Genomic DNA, 23,329 nt, shown 5'->3' with positions numbered 1-23,329 from the left:
AAATCTGGTTAAGTCGTCCACACCCGCTAGTGGAGTCGTCCACACGACATAGTTTACTTTCAGGACACGTAAGGTATTCTTAATTAGTATATTTGGGGGGGGGGGGGGTGAGTTCTGCGGGAACATCCTTTCTCCCTGGTTTTCAGAAAATCGCAATTTCATAAACAAATGTAACAAAATCAATAAATTATCATACAACAATTTCATTAATACAACAATCTACAACAATTTCATTAATACAACAAATTAATATAACTAATGCTATAAAAATTTCATTCAAATAAACCCCATGCACAAATATATTCCTACACCGCTACCAAACGACCCACGTCCTTTAAAAGCCCCGATACACTTTTCCCCCTTATTTATAGGTTCATATAATACACATGGAATGAGAAAAGTTGTGTAAATGACTTTTTAACGACTTTGAAAGTGGCATCCATATACAGGTCTTGGTATCTTTCAACAAATCAAGTTGTTTATCTAGCTGTTGCAAAGATGATATGCCTGTATTTCCCCACCCGGTTATCCCGCCTGAAAATAATTCTTGTAACTGAAAATAAATAAATGACAATTATTTACGGTAAATTTCATCGTAAATTTATGGTAAGTTCCATCGTAAATTTATGGTCAATTTCATCGTAAATTTATGTTAATTTCATCGTAAATTATTGTAAATTTCATCATAAATTATTGTGAATTATTGTAAATAAGTAACTTACTCTTCCAACATTGGGGTAGGTCTCGTATATTCGACGGCCACGACATCAATATTCATCTCACTTTCACCCTCTTCTAATCGCCTGTGGTTAAATTTAGCTAATCTTCAAGGGGCGGCGTGTTTAAACTACAGACAAACGGTGGCTAAAATCATAACGCCAAATAACAATCATTACTTTATTACAAAAACATCGTTAATAATAATCAAACAATCAAAAATGCTAAAATCATAACGCCAATTAACAAACAATACAATTAATATACTTCATTACAAAATTTGAATTTACAAAAACATTGTTAATACTAATCAAACAATCAAAAATGCTAAAATCATAATGCCAATTAACAAACAATATTAGTAATAAGTATACTTCATTACTTCATTTGAAGTTCATTGCAAAAACATCGGTGAACAACAAAAAAACAAAACAAAAATAAAATCATAATGCCGATCTAACATCAAAACAATGATCATACAATAATCAAACAATACGATTAACTTTATTACAAAAACATCGGTGATTCGATCTGAAATCAAATAACATCAGTGATTCGATCTAAAATCAAATAACAAAACAGCCAACGAGTAGGCCTAGGTTTGTACTAGATATTTCTTGCATGCGATTAACTTGTGTACGAGTCTTATTCTTAGTTGTGGACGACTCCAAACAAAGAACTCCGAATGCACGGGCCACTTACATCAAGGTAAAAAAAATGCGTCACTCGACAAACCTCAGCAGATTCCAGCTCAATCTGTTTCACAGAGAATTACTAGTCTCGTATAATACCTCTGTCATAGATGACTGCCTTAACACGTGCTGTCACAGCACGCGGTGTGAATCATTGGCTGAATGACGCGTGCATTGTTTACATAAGACATAACTGCTTCGGAGAGAATGCTGCATTTTAGTCATTTTAATACCCATTTACACTAAATAGGAAATAATTTTTACCTACAAATACGTCAAACGCCTTTATTTATTTTTCCAATATATACAAAAAATGTTTTAGAATTTAATTTGTCGCAGGAAAAAAGTTAATATTTCTAGCTCATTAAGCCGCATCAATGTCATCCTTATCAGTGATTGTCGCGGCCAAGCAAATATTCACTGCGGATCAGTGTGATTCCAGCTAATACCACAGAGTAAAAAATATTTTTACTCTGTGCTAATACTCCTTGGATTCCAGAACCCTACACGGAATCTGCCGAGGTTTGCCGAGTCGTCTCCGATCAAGCGTTCTCCAGAAATGATTTCATATTTCCCCGGAAATTATTGACGTAAGTGACCTTCACCGAGCTCTTCTATAAAAAAAATCGACGAAGGTTAGTCTACTCAATTAGGTCTTCTCCGTAGCCATTGCTCCTGTGGCAAAATGTCTAAATATCCGAAAAATTCGAACCCTTTTGAGGACGATCATTATAATTTTGGAAATAAGGCGTCGACCAATCAAGAAAATGGTTTCACAGAATCTGACCTGCGAAGACAAAAATGGGAAGAAGCGTATGCTTCAGAAGATCGTCAACTTGAAAGTACGAGAAGAGCGATGGCCAGTATTTACGACTCAGAGAGTATTGGAATAGCAGCGGCCGAGGTGAATGAATTAATTAATTTGATATGTTGTACACGGATCCTTACATCTTCATTCAGTAAATGTGATTACCTCGACAACCAAATAACACTGAACAAATTTTCTTCAGTTTAAAACTGCTCGTGTGGCACACACCCAAATGACTTGAAATCAGATGTGTATGTCAATGTCACATGTGTCACATGAACATGAGTAGGACCTGGGATGATTGTAATGAAATAGGTCGATGTCTGACTCTTTCCATCTTTAACAGAAATAAACTGGTGAATATAATGTACATGTAATAATGTTAATGATCAATGTTTGACCAATTTGCATGGATTTAACTCTATGTATGGATGGTGGATCTACCATACCTTATTTGATAATCATAATGGGCATTTTTCAGCGTTCTGTGACCTTCCATTTCCAAGTTATTTCCCCTTTATAACATGAAACAGGCTACAGATTTTAATTTATTTTTCTTCAAATTTGGTATGAAGTATTGTGATCATGACAAGGTGAAGCTTTTTCTTTTCTTATTTGGTTTGAAGCATGCCATGGTATGAGCTTTCATTCAGCAGTCCTCGACCATCCTTTTCTGAAAGCATTGTAATTCTTATAGTGTGTTACAGGTTTTAATGGATTTATTTTTCAAATTTGGTGTGAAGCATTCAAATCTGAATGATGTGAATCCTGTTGAAAAACTTGTTTAAGATAATATTAGATTTAGAGATCAAATTTCTTCAAGGCATCCTTTCTTTGGTGAACATCCAAGTTTTCCTTTTCGATGAGGTACTGTCGCTGATGGCTATCATTATCATTTTTGCACATAACTGCTGTATCTGTGTATTTTCACTCTTTGCATGGCTATCTTTTTCAAATTTGATTTGAAGCATTGCGGTCGTGAGAGGATCAACTCTATCGAGTTTCAATGATCCATGACCTTTGGTTCCAGGACTACCCCCCCGTAGCCCTCATGAAAACCTTGAACATGTATATGATGTGTATTGAGGCTACAGGGTTGGTGTAAGAGTCAGATTATTAATCAATCTGATTAAAATACAGATCTATATATCGTTTCGTTTTATAATTTCGATGGCCTACACTACATGAAGATCTGACAAGTTATAGCGATAGGTAACGTCAGGGGTCAAAAGACCGACTAACATGTATGCCCCTATAATGTCAGACATTTGATTAACCAATCAGCATTGATGTTACTAGTGGATTACCCACAGTTCCGTGAAAAACACGTCTAAAGCTTGCCGTAACAGACCGTTTCATTGGCTTATCCCTGACACCATTCAGAACACGAGTTAAATAACAATTCTTCCAGATCCAAGTGTAGTAAAGACAAGTAAAACAAAATTTTGAACTATGAAAACGAAACGAAATAGGATCTGTGTTTTAACCAGATTGACTTATTAATAAGCTTAAGCTTACGAGTTGGATGTAAAAATTTAAACATAAAAGCTTTCCTTTTTTTTTCCATGTAATTGACAACTAAGGTTGCTGTACACAATTTATTTATTTCTTTGTTTTTTTAGGAATTGGTGCGTCAAGGAGAAATTTTAGACAGTGTTGAAACAAAGACTGGGAATATTAATCAAAATCTAAAATCATCTCAAGGTCATTTAAACTCTATTAAAAGTGTGTTTGGTGGTATAAAAACATGGTGGCAGGGCGGTAATACTACAACACCAAGAGAACCTGTTAGTTCACCGAGAAAACTACAAAATACCATTGATAAGGAAAAGCAAGCTGTGGCCGCTTCGCCTAAATTAAAAAGTGGTGACGTTAGTGGCTTTTATGATGATAGTGATGAAAATTTAGACTCACGATTTCTGGCTGGTTCTAGTGGTAAACACCCAGGACAACAAAAAATGTTTCAACCAGTGACTAACAGTGCAAGAGAAAAAGATATAGATGAAAATCTTGGTAAGTTCATGTATTAGAAAGCCCTGTATTCAAATAATCCATGAAGTAGCAGTATCAAAAAGCTTTTAGGATTTTGAAATGCCTTTGTGTGCATTTATGAGTATAGTTAATTTAACAACAGGATTGACAAGTATGTATTTAGCGAACATTGTAATAAATCCTTGTGTAAAGAATATCCTATTTTCTGCTCTGTAGATTCTTATTTCCTTCTTTTTCAGTTGGAACTGAAACAAGATTTGCCATAATAAACCATTTTTATGTTTGTATGTCTGTCGTTCAGGGATTCTGTATTCAACTTTATATCCATAGAATTTCTTTATATACAATATAATGTTACTGATAATATCCATTTTTTTACACTCCCAAAAATTAAAATTAAGATAACTTTTTATAAGAAAACCATATTAATCTATCTTACATGTAACTTTTTGTATTTTTTAGTTCTGATGTCTGCAGGAATGGCCAGATTAAAAGGGCTGGCTACCGGGCTTGGAGATGAAATTGACACACAAAATGAACAATTAGATCGAATTAATCGTAAAGTTGATGTAGCTAATCATCGCCTTGAGGGTCAGAATAAACAAATGAGGGGTATTCTCAAATGAGCTCAAAGATAATTTACGAACAGTATTAGTGATATAAAGATTGCATGTACTCTTCACTTCTTAGACAAAACTGTACACAGATACAATGTATTTATTCATCAGTGACTCTAGGTTTTTGTAATATATTTGTTGGTGAAAATTAAGACTAAATAAGAACTGTTTACATCATCAATCATCTTTCTATAAAAAGTGATGATCCCCGAAAGATAAGTTGTTTCACAAGGTGGCAAAGCAGTTTCTATTGAAAATCTAGGAAAGATTAAGACACTAACCATTTATTAGGAGAAACAGATGGACAATGAAACTGACAAATATTCTCATCTCAACCATATCATTTGTTTTGTACTATTCACACATTTGAGATGGACAAAATCAGGGATTTCGTTCAATACTTGTATACAGCATAATTGTATATCTTTTGATCAGCGGGACATTTTTATACGCCTACATTTTCATGTGGACGTATTATGCCGTCGCCCCTGTCCGTCCGTCCGTCCATCCGTCCACAATTGTTTGTGGACTCTCTACAGGTCACAATTCTTATTCGATTTCGACGAAACTTGAAATATAGGTTTATCCCCAAAAGATCTCGGCTGCTTTCGATATTGGCATGTATCGGATCGAAACTTCATGGATTATGGCCCCTGTTTGTACGAAAAATCACGTTTTTAGCTTGTGGACCCTATAGAGGTCACAATTTTTATCCGATTTTGTTGAAACTTGAAATGTAAGTTTATAACCCAAAGATCTCAGTTCCTTTCGATATTCGTGCATATCAGACCGTAACTTCCTTAATTATGACCCCTGATTGTACGAAAAATCACGTTTTTAGCTTGTGGACCCTATAGAAGTCATAATTTTTACCCGATTTAAAAAACTGTATTATTATATCACCGTTACACCCTGAGGACGACTGAGTTCGAATTTCGTGAAAATCGGCCCAAAATTGACAGACAAAATGGCTGCCGTTCGTTTAGTTCCTTTCGATATATGCGATATGCGCATATCGAATTGTAATTTCCTGAATTATGGCCCTTGATTGTAGGAAAGATCACTTTCTTGTTAGCTTGTTCTCTATCCATCTCTCGAAAATGTGGGCGTATCCTGCCTGGCAGCCGCTGGTTTATTAATGTTGTAAGCAATTTTTTTTTTTACATTTGTTGAGGTTGTCACAGACAGTGTTTATATTTTGTTCATTATTAATATTCCAAAATATATACGAGACATAATGTGATGTAAATCTAAGATAAAGTACTATGCTGTTAAACACAAAATTAAATGTATGCTAGAATGTGTAATAATTTTTCATGATATACTGAGATCCATTGAAAAAGCACAACTGATTTGACTGAAAAGTAAAATTGTTATGATGGCCTTTAGTTGGTTGTTGATTTTCTTGTATTGGTAAATGTCCAGTCTACAATCATGCCAAATTCCACATTTCAGCTGATACATTTTCATTGCTAATCAAAACATTCCTCTCAATTGTGTTATTTAGCTGCTTTAAGTAATTGTGTAATATTTGTTGTTTATTTATTTCTCTTATGTATATTATCATTTGTATATAAAACATTATATATTCATTTATTGGCCAGGTAGACTACAGTTATAAATTTATTAGATCTAGAAGTTATTATAATATCACATTTTCCCAGCCAGATTAAAATTTCGGTCTGCTTTAAATATGCACTACTGAAAATTTTCAATTTCACATAAATGTTTAAAATGACTCAGTTTGTTTCTCTCGATAATGTATTACACATACTTAAGCAATAATTTTTCTTGTATTATTTTTCACCAGGCTATTGACTGTACTAATAAAATCATATCAAGTAAAGATGATGAGTTTTATTGTATACCAAAGTTGAATTTGGTTGTGTATTGTCATTGTCAATCTTTTGCAAACCATTTTTATACGCCCACATTTTTATATACTATTCAAAAAAAGTAGGGGATATTTGATTTTTAAGTGTTATTAAAGTCACCTAATGAAACTGACGAAGAAACAAATGACAAAATGAAATGAAGTTCACATTCACTGATTTATTCCAAATGATCGTTAGACTAAGTAAGGCACAGACTGACCATTATAAGGGTAAAATGATACCCGGGGTCAAACAGCAAAGTTACCACAGCATCACAACCAAGTCAGTAACGGGTAAATCCTCCTCTGTTTGCCAAACAAGCATTGATCCAACGTGGCATACTCCTAATGAGACATCTAAGGTCATTTTGGTCCAGATTGTCCCATTCCTGTTGCAACGCAGCAGCAAGTTCTTGGACATTGGCAGGACGTTGTTGACGTTGACGTAACCTCTGTCCAAGCATGTCCCAGACATGCTCGATGGGGGAGAGGTCGGGACTCAGTGCTGGCCAAGGTAATGTGGTGATGTTCTGTTGTTGGAGGTAACCTGTAACGATCCTGGCCCTGTGACATCTTGCGTTGTCATCCTGGAAGATGAAACGGCGGCCATGACGTCGTGCGAACGGCACAAGATGTTGTCCCGGTAGTACTGGCCCGTAACACGCCCTGCAACAACATGTAAAGCCATTCTTCCAGCAACAGTGATGCCTCCCCACACCATAACAGAACCACCCCCAAATCGATCATGTCTGATGACGTTAACGTCTTGGAAGCGCTCCTACGTCTGTCCAAAAAATCAACAGTGAACCTTGACTCATCTGAAAACATCACATTGCTCCAGCGTCGATTATCCCAGTGTTGACGATCCCTGCACCAACGACGTCTTGCCTGAATGTGATGATCTCTCAAACAAGGGATCACGCGAGGACATCGGGCGCGAAGGTGACCCCTATGCAGTCGATTCCGAAACGTCTGGCCACTCACTCTCACAACAGTGTCTGTTTGAAGACGAGCGCTGATCTGATTTGCTGTGATGACACGATTTCTTAAGGCCAAGGTACGGATAAATCGATCCTGGGCTTGAGTTGTCGCCCTTGGTCGCCCTGAGCGTGGTCTGTCCTGTACAGATTGTGTATCACGGTATCTGGACCATAGCCTGCTTATGACAGACTGAGAAACATTCATCGTCCGCGCCACAATCGCCTGTGTTGTGCCGATCTGTAGCATGCCAAGGGCACGTAACCTTTCATTTTGGGTAAGCCGACGCATATCAAAATTTGTTTTCTGGTCACTAAAACAATTAAACTGATGTTTCCACCCTGGAATTCAATGCCACAATGACTGTAACATTCAAAGTCAGAGTTGTGCAAATCTTGGGTTGGACCCCCATGATGATCCCAAGCATCACCTGCATTCCATGTGGTAGCTATTGGTGCGTTTGGGCGTCACATGTAACTGGAAATGTTTCTTCTGTTAGGTTCTATAGTGACTTTTCGTAGTCATTTGCATATTTTAGTATTATGCCCCCAAAATCAAATATCCCCTACTTTTTTTGAATAGTATATTATGAATGTGGACGTATATTGCCGTCGCCCCTGTGTGTGTGTGGGTGTGTGTCTGTGTGTCGCCTACAGGCCACAATTCTTAAGTGATCATCTTCAAACTTTACATACTTATTCCTTATACCCTAAGGATGGTCCCTATTGTTTTTGATGCATGCTCGACCCCCAGGGGCAGAGCCATGCCCATTTTTTGTATTTCTTTGTTTGTCATCTACAGGCCGCATTTCTTAACGTATCATATTGAAACTTTGCATACTTATTCTTTGTACCCTAAGGAACATCCCTGTCGTTTGGGATGCATGCCCAACCCCAAGGGGCAGAGCCACGCCCATTTTCTTTTTGTGTGTCTGTGTGTCGCCTATAAGCCACAATTCTTAAGTTTTTCATCTTGAATCTGGACATACTTATTCCTTATACTCTAAGGATGATCCCTATTGTTTTTCGTGCATGCTCGATCCCCAGGGGAAGAGCCACGCCCATTTCTTGTATTTGTTTGTTTGTCGTCTACAGGCCGCATTTCTTAATGCATCATCTCGATACTTTGCATACTTATTCTTTGTACCCCAAGGAACATCCCTTTCGTTTGGGGTGCATGCCCACCCCCCAGGGACAGAGCCACGCCCATTTTCTTTTTGTGTGTCAGTGCGTTTCCTACAGACCACAATTCTTAATTGATCGTCTTGAAAAAATTTCATATGAATTCCTTATACCCTAAGGATGATCCCTATTGTTTTTGGTGCATGCCCGACCCCCAGTGGCAGAGCCACGCCCATTTCTTGTATTCATTGTTTGTCATCTACAGACTGCATTTCTTAGCGTATCACCTTGAAACTTTGCATACTTACTCCTTCTATCCCAAGGAACATCCCTATTGTTTGTGGCGAATGCCCAGCCCCCAGGGACAGAGCCACGCCCATTTTCTTTTTGTGTGTCTGTATGTCACTTACAGCCTGAAATGCTTAATCGATCATCTTGAAAACTTTTTTATACTTATTCCATATACCCTAAGGCTGACCTCTATTATTTTGGTGCATGTCCGACCCCCTGGGACAGAGCCACGCCCAAAATTTGTGTGCCTTTTGTGTCGCCTACAGGCCGCAATTCTTAACATTTCCTTTTGAAACTTTGCATACCTATTCCTTTTCCCTAAGGATGCCCTCGGTTGTTTTTTGGTGATTGCCCTACCCCCAGGGGCAGAGCCACATCCATTTTTTCTTTGTGTCTCTGTGAGTTGCCTACAGGCCATGATTCTTAATGGATTGTCTTTGAACTTGGGATATGTATTCCTTATAGCCTAAGGACGACAACTGCAAGTCACGACCACAGGGGCAGAGCCACGCCCAATTTTTATGTTTATCGTTTACAGGCCGGAATTCTGAATGGATCAACTTGGTACTTGGCATATGTATTCCTTATAGCCTAAGGGCATCGCCTATTGATTTTGGTGAATGCCGTGACCCCCAGGGGCAAAGCCACGCCCAATTTTTGCCTTTAACGCCCAAAGGCCACAATTCTGAATGGATTATCTTGGAACTTGGTATACCTATTCCTTATACCCTAAGGACGGCAACTATTGATGTTGTCATTTCAATAACAGGATGGTACCTATTTATATTGTTTCCATATCCAACCCCCACGGGCAGAGCCACGCCCAGTTTTTGTATTTTATCGTCTACAGGCTGCAATTCTGAATGGATCATCTTGGAACTTTGCATATTTATTCCTTATACCATAAAGACAGCAACTATTTATTTTGATGCTTGCCCCGACCTCCTGGGGCAGTGTCACACCCACTTTATTGTTAGTATTTTGTCTGTGAATTTGGCAAAACAAACCCGACGCCTAGCCTTCTTTGCCTCTGATCATATTACAGCCATTTCATATTTCATTCTCTTAAATTGATTTTAAAAAGTACCATATCAATCAAAGCTAGAATGTGGACGTATATTGCAGCGTTAGCGATGCTCTTGTTTAGTAGATCGAGGCATTTGTCATCTAAGCTTCAACTGTCTACAGGGATACTTGCGAACTAAACTTATTATAAAACCGTTAAAAAGTTTTATGGCCGTCATATTGACTTGATTGGTAAATATACCATGTCTCTCTCGGCTATTATTTTAGATATATTTAATTGACGCGTATACTATCTCCCTGATAATGTCTCTCTACTACATCGTTAACAAAGTTCATCGCGTGCATTTTGCATACCGATAGTCCATTGGCCAATCACGCTATTTTACCGAGATTTCGTCTAATAGTTTGGGTACAGCTATGGCGGGTGTGGCGCCAGGCAGGGTAAGCTTACTCTTCCGGACTCCTGTTACCACTGTTTGTCGTGTATTTTGTACACGGTGAACAGTCCATATGCTGATAACACTATTTTGCCGTATTACACTATTTTGCCTATACTGTTTTTTTAGTATTTCGAATTTTGTCTAATGGTTTGGATTGTTCGTACTTGGTTTTATTTTATTTCATGGATTATGGCCCCTGATTGTACGAAAAATCACGTTTTTAGCTTGTGAACACTGTAGAGGTCACAATTTTTATCCGATTTGGTTTAAACTTGAAATGTATCTTTATAACCCACAGATCTCGGTTCCTGTCGATATTCGCGCATATTTGACCATAACTTCCTGAATTATGGATCATGATTGTACGAAAAATCGCGTTTTTAGCTTGTGGACCCTATAGAGACCACAATTTTTGTCTGATTTAAAAAAAACGTTTGAATATATCACCGTTACACCCTAAGTAAGGTTGAATTCGAATTTCGTGAAAATCGGACCGAAAGTGACGGACAAAATGGCCGTCCCTCGTTCGCAAATAGTGTCAAAATATTGTGTATTGTTGACCCTCTAGAGGTCACAATTTTCATCTGATTTTTAATGAAACTTGAAACGCATGTTTAAAACCCAAATATCTTGGTTCCTTTCGATTTTCATACATATCGAATCGTAACTTCCTGATTTATGGCCCCTGATTGTACGAAAAATCGCGTTTTTAGCTTGTGGTCCCTCTGGAGGTCACAATTATTATCCGATTTAAAAAAACGTTCGAATACATCGAACGCAAATAGTGTAAACATCTGGTATATCAAAGTTGTGAACCCTCTTATAGAGGTCACAATTTTGATCCGATTTCGACAAAACTTGAAATACATGTTTATAACCCAAAGATATTGGCTCCTGTCGATATTCGCGCATATCGGATCGTAACTTCCTGAATTATATATATATAATGGCCCTTGATTGAACAAAAAATCACGTTTTTAGCCTGTGGTCCCTGTAGAGGTCACAATTTTTATCCAATTTAAAAAAAACGTGTGAATATATCACCGTTACACACTGAGATCTTGGTTCCTTTTGATAATCGCGGATACCCGAACTTAACTTCCTGGATTATGGCCCCTGATTGTTCGAAAAATCCAATTTTTAGCTTGCGGATTCTCTAGAGGTCACAATTTTTTTCCGATTTTAAAAACCGTTTAAATACATCACCATTCCACCATAATGAAGGTTGAATTCGAATTTCAGGAAAATCGAAATAAAACTGCCCAACAAAATGGCCGCCTATGCAAAATATGTAGAAGTGTGTAATGCGAAGGTGGTGGACCTTCTAGAGGTCACAATTTTTATCCGATTTTGATGAAACTTAAAACATATCTTTATATCCCAAAGATCTCAGTCCTTTTTGATATTTATTTTTGCACATTTCAGGCCATAGCTTTCTGGATTATTGTCCCTGATTGTACAAAAAAATCGCGTTTGTTTTTAGGGTGTTCTCTACATTGTATCTATCTCTTGCAAAATGTGGGCGTATCCTGCCTGGCAGTCGCTGGTTTGTGTCAGTCGAAGTTAGGGAGACAAGATGCTTATTAGATATTAATGATTAGTATAATTACAACTTTTGATAATTAACAAGCCAATAGCGAGACAAGATGCTTATTAGATATTAATGATTAGTATAATTACAACTTTTGATAATTAACAAGCCAATAGCGAGGCTGATGTCCCCCGCCGAAATCCCAAAATAAATTGATGACACATATTATTATTCATTAATCGCACATTTATTTTTTTCAAAAGTATCAAGCCATCAAACAAATTATCACCTATACACTATAAGTTTCACTACTCTCTATCAGATAGAATCAAAGTTATCTTGTCCCAAAGCATCGATCAATGAAATTGCTTAGCTATGCAAAGCTTTAATTATGTTAATCATTGAACTCAGTCATGAATATCCACCTAATGAACATCTACACCAAGTTTAAACATTCTACCTCAATTAAAAGCAAAGTTGTTATGTTCCTAAGTCTTGACCAATCAAATTGCTTATCGCTCCTTAGCCTAAGCAGAAAATTCTCATCATCGAACTTAGTCATGGTAATAATGATGTAATGAATCTATACTCAAGAGTTTCATCACTCTCACTTAATTATAACCAAAGTTATCATGCCCCAAAGCATATCAACCAATCAGATTGCTTATCTCTGCTTACCCTAAGCAGAAAATTCTCAAATTCGAACTCCATCAAGGCATTCATCTTATAAACACCTACGCCAAGTGTGAACATTCTAGCTCAATTAGAAGGAGAGTTATTGTGTTCCAAAGTTTCGACCAATCAAATTGCTTATCACTCGATCTACTTACCCTATGCAGAAAAAGCTCATTATCGAAATTAGTCAAGGTATTGATGTAATAAAACTCTATTCCAAGTTTCATCCCTCTCACTTTAATTGGAACTAAAGTTTAATCGTGTCCAAACGCGTCAATCATTCAAATTGCTTATCTCTGCTTACCCTAAGCAGAAAATACTCACCTCCGATGTCGATGCATCAATGCATTGACCTAATAAACATCTACACCAAGTTTGAACATTCTAGCTCAATTAGAAGGAGAGTTATTGTGTCTCAAAAAGTGTGACGGACGGACAGACGGACGAACCCTTTTAATAGTCCCCTGCTTTCTTAGAAAGGCGGGGGACAATTAGGAAACAAGCCATCTCCTTTGTAAAATGAAAGTCTGCCATTGTTCCAAATTTTAAGCAGGTTAAGATGTAACTAATTGTGTGTTCCACAGTTAAAATTAGGAAATATACAAATCATCTCCTGTTTGGCTAGACAGATGGGTTATTGTGTGCGCTTTAGATCATAAGGCCTGTCATTGATTCAACTGGCTGGTTGTGATGTCAAACTTGTACATGATAGGAGTAAGGTTACTAGTTAAAACTCCGTTTTCTTCCTTTGCTCAAGCAAATGATCGAAATGTAATTGCAAATGACTTAGTTTGTGTTGAGTGGATGTTGGATCCCATTTACCTCTCTTGTTTTGATGGATCTATTGCTGGTAGGCTTCGGTCTTCTATGTATCAAAATGCACCCTAAAGAACTTCAAACATCGGTGTGACATTAATGTTTCTGTCATTAGTCATTAGTACACAGTATCGAAGTGTATTTACTGGACATTTATCTTGCCATACAACTGAAAATTTACTTTTAATACAAAAGAAATGGACAGTAAATCTTTGTGTACTCTACTCATATAGTCTTCATTTCACAGAAAGATAAGAAAGTGAACAGTTTAACATAATAACAATTTATTTTAAAATGATATACAGGTATGTAAACATATGCTCTATACAAATACAAACAATACATTATACAAATATTTCATTTACAAAACTCTGAAATTAACTATATCTGTACTTTGAACAATTATTAGGTTTCAATCGGAATTAACTTACAGCATTTTAAAAATACATCTTATTTGTGGAAAAAAATATGATAGCAATATAAATCAAATAAAATCTACTTTCTTTCTGAAACCAGTAATGTTGTGAAATGTTTAATGGGAATGGGGCAGGATATAATTTATAAGATAATGGAATGGCTCATATCACCACCAACACATCAAACAGCATGAGACATAGTTTCTATAATATTTACATAAAAATACAAGAATACATATCCACTGAAAACGTTGAAAACGAAAAAGTTTAACAGTACAAATATTATTTCCATTAAGAGCCGTCTTGGTCTAAAAAAAAAAAAAAAAAATGAACAGTTTAGGGTCTTCAAGTGACCTAAAGGTCATTGTTTTAAAGAGGTGATAGTCGAAAATCTATCAAATGACCCAACCTACTTAAAGGGGAAGACCAACGATTTTCAAGAAGGTTTCCATAAATCTTAAATATATATTCATATATAATCCTCTCTATAAAACAAGCAAAAATGTTCCTATTTTTCTTCCATTTCCTCTTCGAATCTGTATGGCATTACTGTAGTCCCATAGAAGAGATATCTTATGTTTTGATATGTTGGTGTCTGACCTTGACATACTTTAGAAATTTATATATTTATGTGAATATATATGTGCCACAAATCCGTTGAAATTAATACTAATACTGTCAGTAGACCCAGCACGCACAAAAACATTCAAGCAGACAAAACATCTCTCACGTACCGGGTGTCAAACAAACCACGTGATGTAAACAATTAGCCGAGTGGCGTGAATTGGTCCACAATGTACTGTTCAGTATGAGTGAATGTACGCATCAGACTTTTGAATTAAACGTTAAAAAAACATAATTCCATATTATAATATCCAAATAAACAGTCCCTTTGATCAGATTCTCATCCAAACGATGACGCGTGAACAAATACCTGACGCGTGAACAAATACCGCAGCAAACTTATGCCAAATCTGTATGCTTAGGGCCTACTATAGAGACTGGTTTTAAAAAAATTAATTTCTCGCTTACAAAAACTTTTTTTTTTTTGCTTGTGTTACAGAGATTATGTTTCAATATATATTTAAGATTTTTGGAAACCTTGTTAAAAATCGTGGGTCTTCCCCATTAACTAAGATTCTTTCATCATAACAAACTACCTTTAGTTGACATTTCATAGAGCAATATTGAATTAAGGTCATGTTAAAGGGTGAGAGGAATCGATAATAGGCCCTACTGTCAATGCTAATAACCTTCAATAATCTATCAACAAATAATAATTATTCTATATTTTCAAAAGAAAAAAAGTATCAAATACTGATGTGACAAATTAAAACTATACTTTCACTTAAAAATTATTAAATGCAAAATTTAATAAGCATCATATTATATATTATCCAATGTTGAGATGTAGAATTTTTTTTTATGAAATATTGGTGTGAATCCAAACACAATATGCAATAATTAAAAATACATATTTAAAGCACTAGCACTAATTATTTACAAATAAAATTAAAATATAAGATTTTTTTCTATTTACAATAATTTAGATTTGACATAAACTGATATATATATTTGTGAATAAAAATTTCACAATATACTTTATATTGCAATCACATCTGTACATTCATATTTACAAAATAAATAAGTAACAAGTGTTACAGTCATAATCATTATTACATGATGCCACACCTTGTATACTGACTCTTGTTATCATCTCATTTTCTACATAATTGTCTTAAAAAGTTGGGCTTTCACGCTCATACCTATTAAATTAGGTTTGAAGTTTGAGGAAAAGACTCATGTCCACAGTAAAATCTGGAATGTTCACAACATAATAGCTTCAGTCTTTTACATCTAGCAGTAATTACACGGAAAATAAGGTTATTTAGCATTGTGCTGATCGCCACAGATTTTTCCCACTGGCTGCTAATTTTAAATAAAAGCCCACAATTTGGGACTGATGCATCACTTCCTCAGCACCTTTGTTCATCATCTCTATAGGATTCATAGAGTTCTCTTTCACTGCTGGGGCCATCAATGTTGGTCCAAATATGGTGGAAAGATTATAAAGACTCATTTTGTTAGTATGTTCAAGTTTGGCAACACTGTAATTAAAGAAAAGAAATATATAACTATTATGAAAGATGCGGTTGAGGGAAATGAATTAGAAGTAAATATTGTCTCTACATTACATGTGTGAAGTACCATTTGTCATGGTTTTTATTATAAAACAGGGAGGGATGAGAAAGCTTTTCGTGAAGGATACAGTAATGCAACTTAATTCATGTTTACTCATCTCCCAGAAATTGTTACATTTTGTCGTATTGATCCTCTACTGGATGATCAATATTGTAATATAAGTCATGTGAGACGGGAGTTATCTGCCCCTGTCGACTCTTCACTGTAATATATAGATTGAAGTTAATAAAAACAGACACGCATACTCCGGAGTGTGCTTGAAGTACGAACATGTCTTGTGTTAATATATAGGGGGGTTTGAGATATGAATATGACCGTCCATCCACGTGCTGATATATAGAAGGCATCTAGAAGGTAGTGATCCCAACACAACAATTTGTAAAGTACTTAGGTCTAAAATCTGTTTCTTTCATCACCACTTTCAAGTTCCCAGATTTCAATTTAAGGTAAAGATTTTTCATATATTTTGATTGTATTTGAAGTTGTCTCTTGAGGGTGTTTGATGCAATTAATAAATATTTTCCTCTCAGACTTAAAATTGACCGATTTTCCCCCCTAATACTACTGGGTGAACTATTCTTTGCAAACTCTACCAGATGTTAATCCCAGGGTATAATTCCCTATTAATATTGATTGAAGTTTTGGAGAGTGCTCAAACATTATTACATATTCATCCAATTTATTTGTGTTTGGTACTTAAACTTACCCGACAAGATGGTCAATAAGATGTACTATAGTATAATAATTAGCATCAGGTAAATTATGTAGCAGACTTAACATACATTTCTCTTTAGCTTCTTCATCAGATAATCCTGTAGAATAAAAAGTGGACAAACTTTCATTTATAAATGCGATTGGTCCATATGTAAAATGACACACAAATTGAAGATCTCTTTGCCAAAACACAATAAGCACCATTCAGAAATTCTGTTTTTCAAAATTACGTTTTTTGAAAGCCTATCCACAAGCAGGTTTATAATCAATTTCCTTATTTGAATTTAACATAAATATGTATTGAAAAATGTTCATCAGATAGTAATTAAGAAGGTGAAAATGTTCATCGATAGCAAAGAGCAATACTTCAGTTGTGTCTAAGACGATAAAGATGGCAGCATGAAATCAACAGACAGTAACCTGAAATTTTGATCAATACTTTATTTGGGAAGACAACAATTGATTGTTTATAGCCTGTATTTGCTTTACAGTCTTGAATAATGTGCCTTTAATTGTACATGTATTTACTGAAAATCTAAATAAATATTTATATAGCAATTTGGAAAATATATCATCAATTACAAAGTGATAAAATCATAACCATTTATTGTTGACTTGTGATTTTAACTCTCTATATTACTTAATTCATTTAATTTAAAGCGATAATTTCATATTTTCTAAGAAAGTCAAAACATAATTATTTCTATGTCTTTTGCTCAATAGGTTATCAACTCACTCTTATACAACCATGGCCATTATTTCCCACCCTTAAAAATCATTGACAGAGGAAATAATAACAGAATTACCTCCCTTGTTTTCCTATTGCCTCTATGCATTAGCTACCTTCAAACGTTGGAATTTGAAGTTGAAAATGATATTTTTGCCAATTTCTCAGCTGGCAATAGTGACTTATAGGATTATTCTTTAACAAGGTAGGATGGTTTATGGATACCATCTATTTTAAGGCTTTATTTTAATAAATTTTAAAATTATAACTTAAAAATATGAAATTGCAGCTTTAAAATAAATACAACCATTGTAGAATGTTTAAGTATAAATACTGGATCATACGTTTATAGTATATCATATAGTCAACATATTTATCTCAACACCCTATCCTATTGGTTTCTTAAAACTTTATATTAAGAATAACGTACTAATAGTTTCTTTAAATACAGGATATTTACTCTCAGTAAATAATGGTTCTGGTAATTCTCTAAAGTATAATTTAAGTAAACCAGTCACAGCATGAATATCAGCATCTGCTACACTGTTCATCCCTGCTTTAATATCTGTTAACGACAAAAATATATTCATTATAAAAACCACACAAAACGTCCTGTATGGCAAGGGTGTTAGGATGTTCCTTCTCCATCGTTCCAAACCATGTATGTCTTATAATACGTTGTTTGATGGGTTTTGCATCATTTGTGTCAATGACGTATTCCTTGGCAGTAAAATTTGCCAAACAAATTGATATTTTACAAACACATGTCACCCTGAGTGATTGACAACCCTGTGGTCTCCAGCCCATTATAACCTCTTACAGATTTACATATAGATTAATGCACCATAATATTTACTTTTATCAAAGATTTTCTTTAATTTCTGAACCTCTGAAGTTACACCTGAAACACGATATAATCCTATTTCTTCTAAACCTGAAAGTAAAAAAGAAAAGAAAGAATTAATTTACAATTTTTTATCATTCATATATCGACAAACAATGCCATCAAGGGTTTTGAGAAGTTATGTCTTGTATTGCATTCCCAAGATTTCATAAATTCAAACAGGCAAACAAATGAACAATCCCTGCAAATTTAAAAAAAACCTCAGACAACTAACCAAGGGACAAAGGTAACGACAATATCTATTCATATTAAATATGACCGTATAAAATTGAAAGAAACATTATTGAATCTTATTTCTTTTATTACCAATAATAAGTCTAGTATGTGTCATTCTGAAAATGACCCTTGTGGTGTTCCTTCTGTCATTTTCTTTCTCCAAGTACCCATATAAAGAAAAGTATATATATGAGGCACCTATATTCAACATGAAATAGACATACAATAAAATCTTATCTTCTCATCCAATCTTACCTCGTTTTTCTACTTCTGATACACAAGCTTTAACTATAGTAGGAACAGTTTTACTCTCACGTCTAGTACAGGTAGATATTTTTACACCAAACACAGCTAATTTATGTTTAGATGGTGTTCGTCTCATTGTTTTATCAGCTGCTGTATGTTTCACTGATATTACTAGTGATACCTTCAAAAATAAATAATAGCATAAACTATATTGGGCCTATATTTCCTTTCAAATACTAATTCACTATCTCTTTAATGTTCATATTACTGACCAAAAAGGGGACCCAAGGGGTCAACATCAAATGCAATTGTTCTTTCACATTCACTTGACACATATTTTGTGTACTCGCTGGGTTCTAAAAAAGCATACTGGTTTAGTTTATTTTATTTTAGAGTGGAATATAAATATTAATCTTAGCATACCTCATTCATAGAGACAGTTTTCTCCTGGAAATAACTTTTCAACCAATCTTTACCTAACTGTAAATCAAAAGCATAAACATAGACAAAAAGTGAGTTACAAATACTATACAGAACATATATATTATAGGCATCTTATTTGTTTAGAATACAAACTTTATTCTTAAATGTGAATCTTTATTACTATTTCAGTGCACCATAAATACATAATCATATTTTATTTAATTAAAACAGTTACATTAAGCCAATAGGCATACACACCTCGAAAGCACCTCTACCTAGAAGTGTGTCGCCTGATTTTTCTTCTCCTTTTTGATAACACAGAATTCGTAATGTTTGAGATCCATCTAATTCTAATTCAAAATCTTCATTCCATGATGGATCAGCGGTAGAAGATGAAATGTTGGTTTTAGCTTTCATGAAAAAATGACCAAAAGAATCCATTTCTAGACAACAATATGTATCTGTAATAAACAAAAAAACAAACCATTTTACTTAATACAATTGTTCATTTATTGGTGTGAATTAGGTAGTGGAAAACTACTTTTAGACCACAAACTGCATGTAAATCATAAAGTTTCCATGGATTTTTTTTTTATAAGGCTTTTGCAAAAATATTTTTTTTTAGGAAATTCACTGCATAAAATCCAATAAGTTCTCATACCTGCTGGACTATTTAAACCAATTAGTTTATGGATGGTAACATTTAGTGTACCATCTAATACTTCTTCATCTAAAAAAAAAAAATATGCCAAGTTTACAAATTAACCATTAAATTGTATACACTATTATACTTTCATTTGAAATAAATGTGTGTGCCTTCCTGTGATTTTGACAGGAATTGTCTCCCCTTAGACCACATACATCTTTATCACGTTCGATTACTTGCTCAGGGCTTACTTGACCAGGACCCTTGAGTACGTTTCGACATGCGCAGTGAGAACGGGTAACCGAACGGCACGGCGCTTTCTTTAGGTATGGAAGATAAATGCCGCCAAACAATTATGCAAGCAATACAAGCAGACAATAAACCACCAACAAACTTTAATTGATACTGACTTTTTCATTGGCATCTTATTGGAACTATTAAATCCAGAGAAGCGAAATAAAGCCCCAAAGATAGAATATTATGCAAAACATACAGTTCGGCTCTACAACCCTTAGAAGACTTTAAATCACACTTTCGTTTAACCAATGTAATGTTTGATATCTTTGGTAACAAGCTCTCCATGACTTGCCAGAATTGCATTTAGGAGAGTAAGGCTATGGTCGCACACCAGTCACAATTCCAAAACATGCAATGGTGTTCCTGTGGCATATTGCTACCCTAGATCCATTTCGCTCACTATCCGATAAGATTTGGAATATCTAAATCAACAATGCACTGTATATGCCGCAGAGTTTCAAATGAAAACAACTATTCAATGGCCATTACCCCACGACTGTTTTGCTGAATATTGTAAATTTCCTGAATATCCGAATTAAGGGGTCCAAGATGAAGGACAATCGAATATCATACATCAACTGCAAAAATTTCACTCGGTCGTACTCCAAGCTGTACACATGATGCTAGGGTTTGGGGGAATTCTTGTATTTTCCTCCAACCAGATACCAAATTTCAGGTGGGAGAATTCCTACTTTGGGACTCAGTCTGCCCTCTTCAGCCATGGCTTATGACTCCACACAATGATTTGGGGAAATTGACCCGTAATCAAAAAAAGATTTATGAAACGGCTCAGTTCTGCAACTGGGCAACTGAAAGGACGTTGCACCAAGATGTAGAATCACTAAAATAAACAAAATGCCTCTGTGGAATGGAAATATTGTATTTTTAATCGGAGCAAAGTGTATCAACAATAATTCTTCCGCTGCCTAAACTTAATCTGCAAATATAACTTTGATCAAAAAATTGATTTGCTGCCATGTTGAATAATTGGATTATGGGATACTTCCCGAAGTAGCCGGCTCCTTTAAGCCATTTAAATGATGTCATCGGTAACCCGAACTCATTTGTGGAGGCTTGAGTAAGCGCGGCGGCAGTAATCAAACGCACTCCTTATGTTGGATCGGTGGAGAATAAGGAACAATATTGTAAATTGAGAAGTTGAATTACGGCCTAAAATTTAATATTCAAAAGGCAAGCAGAATACCATGTCCTATAAATTTAAACGCTGATCTAGATCCTTTAATTAATTAGCCAGATCATTCTATTTTAAAAGAATATTCAAAGATGATTTAAACCAGTGGCTGCCAGGCAGGATATGCCCACATAAACCAGATGGATAGAGAACAAGCTAAAAACAAAAACGATTTTTTGTACAATCAGGGGCCATAATCCAGAAATTTATGGTATGAAATGCACAAATATCAAAAGGGACTGAGATTTTTGGAATATAAGTTTCATCAAAATCGGATTGTGAACTCTAGAGGGTCCATAACTTTTGTATTACATACTTATACACCAATTTGCATACAAAGAGCGCCCATTTTGTCGGGAAGTTTCATTTCGATTTTCCCGAAATTCGAATTCAACCTTCATTATGGTGGAATGGTGATATATCTAAACGGTTTCTAAAATCGGGAAAAAAAATTGTGACCTCTAGAGAATCCACAAGCTAAAAATGTGATTTTTCGAACAATCAGGGGCCATAATCCAGAATGTTACGTTCGGATATGTGTGATTATCAAAAGGAACCAAGATCTTTATGATAAAAACATATTTTAATGTTTCATCCAAATTGGATAAAAACTGTGACCTCTAGATGATCCACAACCTTGATATACCATACTTTTACACTATTTGTGTACAAGGGGTGGCCATTATGTCCGTCAGTTTTAGTTTGATTTTCATGAAATTCGAACTCAACCTTCATTAGTGTATAACTGTGACATATTCACACGTTTTTTTTTTTAAATCAGATAAAAATCGTGACCTGTATAGGGACCACAAGCTCACAACGTGATTTTTCGTACAATCAAGGACCATAATTCAGGAAGTTATGATTCGATATGCGCGAATATCGAAAGGAACCGAGATCTTTGGGTTATAAACATGCATTTCAAATTTCATCAAAATCGGATAAAAATGTGACCTCTAGAAGGTCCACAACCTTTATATACCAGAAATTGGAACTCAACCACATTAGGGTTTAACGGTGATATAGTAAAAGGTTTTTTAAATCGGATAAAAAATTTGACCTCTAGAGGGACCACAAGCTAAAAGCATGATTTTTTGTACAATTAGGGGCTATAATTCAGGAAGTTATGATCCGATATGCGCGAATATCAAAAGGAACGTGTTTTATCGTACAATCAGGGGCCATAATCCATGAAGTTATCCCAATACATGCCAATATCGAAAGGAACCAAGATCTTTGGGAAATAGACCTATATTTCAAGTTTTGTGAAAACGGATAAAAATTGTGACCTGTAGAGTGTCCACAAAGAAATTGTGGGCGGACGGATGGACAGAGGCGACCACATGAAAATGTGGGCATATAAAAATATGAAGAACACATTTCTATGCAAATAAATATTGAAAAATATTTACCTTTTTGCATTATGACTGTACCAATACGATTTACTTGAGGTAGCTAAAACAAAACAATCAAATACAATTTTTAAAATAATTTATCTAAAATACACATACTGGTATATATAATTAATAACTTATGGTTTTAATATTCATACAGGGAATTTTTTCAAATGTAATACAATTTTTGAAGGAATAGTGTACTTTAAATTGTTGCTTTTCAAACACCAGGACACCCCCCTCCCCCACATGCACCAAAACTTACTTCTTTAACACTGTCAATAAGTTCCTGAGCTTGAACTGGTGTAAAGTTGATATTCTTTGTACCTGTACCTAGAGAATGATTATTTACCACCAATAAATAAACATACATAA

General features: G+C 35.1%; 2 protein-coding genes and 1 long non-coding RNA gene across 9 annotated transcripts in view; 1 reads left to right on the top strand and 2 right to left on the bottom strand.

The window, feature by feature from the left end:
• Positions 1–291: 291 nt before the first annotated feature.
• On the bottom strand, positions 292–2,461 carry LOC126823309 (uncharacterized). 2 transcript variants are annotated; one of them, XR_007681114.2, is made up of 3 exons: positions 2,383–2,461; positions 723–864; positions 292–553 (listed from the first exon to the last, which is right to left on the bottom strand). It is a non-coding gene; the product is annotated as an uncharacterized LOC126823309 (long non-coding RNA). The 2 variants fall into 2 exon arrangements; XR_007681115.2 differs by having other exon boundaries at positions 2,358–2,458.
• On the top strand, positions 2,021–6,672 carry LOC126823303 (synaptosomal-associated protein 29). Of its 3 annotated transcripts, none has more exons than XM_050552062.2 (3): positions 2,021–2,313; positions 3,840–4,230; positions 4,672–6,672. In XM_050552062.2, the coding sequence occupies exons 1-3, from the start codon at positions 2,095–2,097 to the stop codon at positions 4,833–4,835; spliced, it is 774 nt and encodes a 257-aa protein (XP_050408019.1). In that variant the 5' UTR covers positions 2,021–2,094; the 3' UTR covers positions 4,836–6,672. The 3 variants fall into 3 exon arrangements, with proteins under 3 accessions (XP_050408019.1, XP_055957857.1, XP_055957858.1); XM_056101882.1 differs by lacking the exon at positions 2,021–2,313 and adding an exon at positions 2,365–2,573; XM_056101883.1 differs by lacking the exon at positions 2,021–2,313 and adding an exon at positions 2,612–2,810.
• Positions 6,673–13,844: 7,172 nt separating this feature from the next.
• Positions 13,845–23,329, bottom strand: part of LOC126823266 (breakpoint cluster region protein) — a 62,039-nt gene continuing 52,554 nt past the window's right edge. For all 4 annotated transcript variants that reach the window (XM_050551981.2, XM_050551982.2, XM_050551983.2 and 1 more), the window contains 10 exons: positions 23,220–23,287; positions 22,973–23,015; positions 20,087–20,155; positions 19,684–19,886; positions 19,426–19,482; positions 19,012–19,183; positions 18,493–18,570; positions 18,067–18,201; positions 16,902–17,007; positions 13,845–16,101 (listed from right to left, as the gene is read on the bottom strand). In XM_050551981.2, the coding sequence (XP_050407938.1) occupies positions 15,882–16,101; positions 16,902–17,007; positions 18,067–18,201; positions 18,493–18,570; positions 19,012–19,183; positions 19,426–19,482; positions 19,684–19,886; positions 20,087–20,155; positions 22,973–23,015; positions 23,220–23,287 (1,151 nt within the window). In that variant the 3' untranslated portion in view covers positions 13,845–15,881. The remainder of the gene's footprint in view (positions 16,102–16,901; positions 17,008–18,066; positions 18,202–18,492; positions 18,571–19,011; positions 19,184–19,425; positions 19,483–19,683; positions 19,887–20,086; positions 20,156–22,972; positions 23,016–23,219; positions 23,288–23,329) is intronic.

The sequence above is a fragment of the Patella vulgata genome, chromosome 6 (assembly GCF_932274485.2).
Source record: "Patella vulgata chromosome 6, xgPatVulg1.2, whole genome shotgun sequence".
Lineage (NCBI taxonomy): Eukaryota > Metazoa > Mollusca > Gastropoda > Patellidae > Patella > Patella vulgata.
The sequence above is the reverse complement of the archived record's forward strand: the minus strand, read 5'-3'. Positions and strand labels throughout refer to the sequence as shown.